Source organism: Chrysochloris asiatica, unplaced genomic scaffold (assembly GCF_000296735.1).
Source record: "Chrysochloris asiatica unplaced genomic scaffold, ChrAsi1.0 scaffold00022, whole genome shotgun sequence".
NCBI lineage: Eukaryota > Metazoa > Chordata > Mammalia > Afrosoricida > Chrysochloridae > Chrysochloris > Chrysochloris asiatica.
Window position 1 is genome coordinate 14,722,518 of NW_006408540.1, and position 5,315 is coordinate 14,727,832.

Consider the following 5,315-nt stretch of genomic DNA (forward strand, 5'->3'; position numbering starts at 1 on the left):
GCTCCGCGGGAGAAAGATGAGGCTTTCTACTCCCGTAAAGATTTACACCCTTGGAAACCCTGTACAGGGTCGCTATGGGTCGGACCCGACTCGACGGCACTTAACAACAACAACAATGCCATCCAGTTGGTCCGACTGACAACATATATGCACACATGTAGAAGGGAGCCTTTGTTGTTCTTGTTGCTAAGTGTTGTCAAGTCGGTTCCAACTTATAGCGATCGAGAATAGGGTTTCTGAAAAGTGTTGGTGGGTTTGAACCTCAGCCTTTAAAAACTGGCATGTAATGCACCCATGAAAACATCAGCATGAATTATTAAACTCTCATTTTGACATTTTCTTACTACATCTAACCTCCTCTATTTCATATAAGCCTTACATTTATGTCCACTCAGTGACATAAGGCATCCCTGTAAAAACAATGGATACTCAAGCTGTCCTTTTTCACAGGCTTTAAAACACTTACTCGAGTGGCATCAATGAGCTTTGAAGAACAATTGCTCAAAATAACACACACATCAATCGTTTTTAATCAGAACAAATCTTAATGCAATTAAATGCCTAATTTGATTTCTTTAGAAGAAATTTAAATATAAATTGCAACAAGTTAAAATTGTTCATTTAAAATGTAATTGAATTTAAATGTAAAACTAAAAAGATGTCAGCTGTCAGAACAATGACTCATAATACAACTACTTCTTCGCAAGTCTACTGCTAAGGACTTATTCGGTTACTTTAAGTGAGGGGAACTTTTTAGTTTTTAAATTCTAAGCCCTATATAGTACATGAGAACACACTGGCTCTATAAGATAAGCACTGGACTACAAACCACATGATTGGTGGTTCGAGCCCACCAGCCATCCCACGGAAGAAAGACGAGGTTTCTATTCCTACAAAGATTTACAGCCTTGGAAACCCTATCCAGGGTCAATATGAGTCGGAATCAACTCCACAGTACTTAAAAACTACACAGTACATAAATTATCTTGTTAATTATTGAAATTAATTCTGTGATATAACAAGAGTTATTATCCTCCACATTTTCAGATCAGGAACATTGCTATTGTTGTATGCTGTTGAGTTGGTTCTGACTCACAGCAACCCATAGACAGTTTCTGAGTGGTTGGTGGATTTGAATTGCTGACACTGTAATTGGCAATCCAGTGCTTATCCTACAGCATCACACCAAGACTCAGACAAGAAACCAGGGATAAAAGATTTTTTCCAAGATCTGTAAGTTAATAAGTAGTGAATTTGGCATTTAGAACCAAGTTGTTTTACTCTAAAGTCTATAGTTCTTTATCCATGATCATGTTTATAACAAGATCTAAAATTAAGCAATTTGTTCCAGATATTTGAAGGGGCTTAAAATGCAGTTATACAAAAAATCAATTACTAGTGATCCAATAGACTTTCCTGTGATGATGGCGATGTTCCGTACTGATATTGTCCAATATGGTAGTCACAAGTCCCCAAGTAACTTCTGAAATGTGACTTTGAAACTGAATGTTTAATTTTATTTCAAGTGGCCAGAGGCTATCACATTGAATTGCACACTGTCTATTACAGTGATTAGCACAAATTTAGAACTCTAAATGTATAAAACGCAGTATGAAGTTGAGGCAAACATTGAAATCATAAATGACTTAATCATTAAAAAAGCTACCAGACAACTCATCAGATAAATATAGGACACATTATAGTCCTGCATGGGAATGTGGTAGGATAAGCGCTGAACTGCAAACGACAAGGTCAGCAACTTGAGCCCACCAGTCACCCTATGGGAGAAACATGAGGCTCTCTGCTCCTGCAGAGATTTACAGCCTTGGAAAGCGCTAAGAGTCAGAACTGACTCAATGGCACTTAAGAAACAACAGTAACAACATAGTCCTGAGGAGGCCAGGACTACTTAGTACATTATACAAAATCTACGGATTTAAAATATAGCTGGCCTCCTCTGACAGCAGGAAATTTAAACAGACACTGTGGCTGAATATAAATCAAAAGTAAGTCCAAAACTGACTCCACATGAGGAAAGGGAAAGAGGTTCACATTAACGGTTCTCAAAATATAGCTTTGGACCAGCAGCACCTGAGAACTTGTTAGAAATGCAAATTCTCCTGAACTCCTCTAGACCTAGGAGTACTGGTGTGGTGATTCAAAGGCATCAACTGCTCTTGGAAACCTTAGACATGGTTGCTGTGAGTCGGAACCGGCTCAACAAGACTGAACAGCAACAACTCTAGATCTACAGTAGACAGCAACAACAGAGTCAGTAGACCCTGGAGATAGAGCCTGTCAAATAGAGTTTTACCAAGTTCTCCAGAGGATTCTGAAAAATGATAGTTTGACAACCAGTGACTTACCCCTATTATATCATAAGAAAGCTCAGGAATAATTGGAAGAAAAATCTAGAAACTTCCAATTCTACTCCAGCATACGACAGAGTGCCATTAAAAGAAAATAGCTCAAAACCATAGGCTGGAGCTCGCCTCACTCTTACCATTTCCTTAATCACTTGGATTTCTTCACTTTTGACAAGTGGCTTCATATGATGGAAAAAGAACATGGTTAAGAATTCGGGTCCCAGCCACTGTTGTGTAGTGCTTCCAATAACAGGGGGCTCTGCCAGGGCGATGATTCTGAAGGATGGGTGGATGGGGAAAATGGATCTAAAACAAAAAAAATCAGAAAACAATCTTTTAAATTAGAAATTAAGTCATCGTAGCTAAAGTTTAAGCAATGGTAAGTTTTATTATTATGCAATTAATACAGTCAATGCTATCATCCAGAGGATGAGCTTTGAAAAAAAATGACAAAGCATTTTAAGACCTAAGATTAAAATAAAGAATCATCTACTGATAATCTAAAGGAGCTCTGGTAGCGTAGTGGTTACGAATCGGGCTGCGAACCGCAAGTTCAGCAGTTCGAAACTACCAGCTGCTCAGCGAGAGAAAGATGAGGCTTTCTGCTCCCATAAAGATTTACAACCTCGGAAACCCTGTTCAGGGTAGCTATGGATCGGAACCAACTCGACGGCACTTAACAATAACCACTGCTAATATAAAGAGCCTGGTAGCATAGTGGATTATGAGCTAAGCTGCTCACTGCAAGGTCAGCAGTTCAACTCTACCAGTTGCTCCATGGGAGAAAGATGAGGCGTTCTGCTCCCATGAAGACTGACAGCCTCGGAAACTCCATATAGTACTGGTATGGCACTGGTGGGATAATGCCCTGGACTGCAAGGTCAGTTTGGACCACAAGGTCAGCAGTTCAAATTCACCAGCTGCTCCAATACAGGGTTGCACTGAGTCAGAACAACTCGATGGCACTAACAACAATATGAACTGGAGCCAACTCAGCGGCACACAACCACCGCCACTGCTAATACACCCTATACTGCTCATATACAATCACTAAGGGTTGGCACCGACTCGATGGCACTTCATAGCAACAACAAAATTGATCACACTCCACCCTTAGCACAAACCACCACTTATTCATATGTTGTTACACCTACCACGCATTTGCTCCATAGTCCCCTGAAATAAAATTTCACCCAGTTCATATCCTTACATAGATTCCCTCTCTTAATTTAAAAAGCTCCTCAAAGTCCCTTGTCTTGCAAGGAACTCACTGTAATGAAGTGGACAAAAATCAAAAAGTATAATTCAGGGGTGAGGAGACTTTCCAACACAGAAACTATGAGCAGCATAAGGAACTAGGTTCAATTTAAAATGTAGATTGACAATAAAAACACTTAAACTTGTCAAAAGAATAAATTGGAACTTTTCTCTCATGAACTCTTTCATTATTTTTATACAGAATGTTCGGATTTAAGGGATCTCTTTTAGAAATCTTGGCTGAAGACACAGAGGAAGCATGCAAATATTCTAGGACATAAAGAAGAATGCAGCAACATTTCCTACAGCTTGGGAAATGACTGGAATGGTTTTTCAGGGAAGGATTAGGAACCTCTTAGTTCCTAACAGGTTAACTCCTGTTAACCACAAGGAGAAAGATGAGGCTGTCTTGGAAACCCTATGGAAGAATTCCACTCTGTCATATAGGGTTCCTACAAGTTGAAATAGACTCCAGGGCAATGGTGGGTGTGTGAGTAGTTCCTAATGTAGTATGTGGGTGATACTGTCAGCTTTTCTTATGTCTACACAAATATTCAGCAGAAATATGTTTTAGAGGGTAGGAGACCTGGTATGGTGCTGTAGGATAAGCTCTGCTGAGCTAATCTCAAGGTTGGTGGTTTATACCCACCAGTCACTTCTTGGAAAGCCTATACAGGGTCGCTGTGAGTCAGAAGCAACTCAACAGCACTTAACAACAACACCAACATAGCCCTGATCCGGTGCTGTAAATAAACACTGGATAGCTAACTGCAATGTGGTTGGTTGAAACCTACCAGTTGCTCCTCAGAAACCTATACAGGGAAACTAGGAGTCAGAACAGACTTGACGGCACTCAACAACTACAACAACAACATCATCCTTGCTGAAAGAAGAGGGACAAAATTCTAAACACCTGTCAAGAACTTAAGAAAAATGAATAGACAGACAAGTAGCTGAATGTTTGTTGTTGTTAAGTGTCATCAAGTCGGTTCTGACTCTGAGCAACCCTGAATAGGGATTCCAAGGAGTGACTGGTGAGTTTCAACCACAGATCTTGTAGTTCAAGCTGACCTTGCGGTCTAGAGCTTTATTCTACAGTGCCACACCTGGATTCCAACTGAATAGTTATAAATAACAGATCCTGACTGTTATTTAATTGGATATTTAACTAGAACACATTTTCAGTATAAACTCCAACATATTTAAATTTTTGATTTAAAAAGATCAGAAACAAACTATTACCATTAGCCATTTAGTGATTTGGCAGATAAAATATCAGGAAGTAGAATATGTGTGAAGAGTCTCAAACAGCTACCCTAGAGATTTCAGATTTTTCAAAAAGTTCCGTAATCACAACAGGTATATCCACTAAGACCATTACTGTATGATCAATAATTTTAGAGCCCACATTATAATTTATAGCCTGGGGAAAGCACTTTTTTGAAAAGGTCATTAAAAAAAACAGGCTTGAATAAATGAAGCTACGAGGTATCTCTTGGAGGAAAATATTGAAAGTGCCATGGGCTATCAAAAGAACCAATAGATCTGTTTTGGAAGAAGTGCAGCCAGAGTGCTCCTTAGAGGCCAGGATGGCCTTCGTCTCTCATACTTCAGACAGATTGTCAGGAGGGACCAGTCGCTAGAGAAGGATATCATGTTTGGTAAGGTGGAGGGTCAGAGAAAAAGAGGAAG

The 5,315-nt window shown here is 39.5% G+C and overlaps 1 protein-coding gene across 1 annotated transcript in view; it reads right to left on the reverse strand.

Moving 5' to 3' along the window:
* The window catches only part of VWA8 (von Willebrand factor A domain containing 8), a 518,389-nt gene that overhangs the window by 324,768 nt on the left and 188,306 nt on the right, over window positions 1-5,315 (reverse strand). Inside the window, exon 15 of the mRNA XM_006837608.1 lies at window positions 2,504-2,672. Coding sequence (XP_006837671.1) covers window positions 2,504-2,672 — 169 coding nt within the window. The remainder of the gene's footprint in view (window positions 1-2,503; window positions 2,673-5,315) is intronic.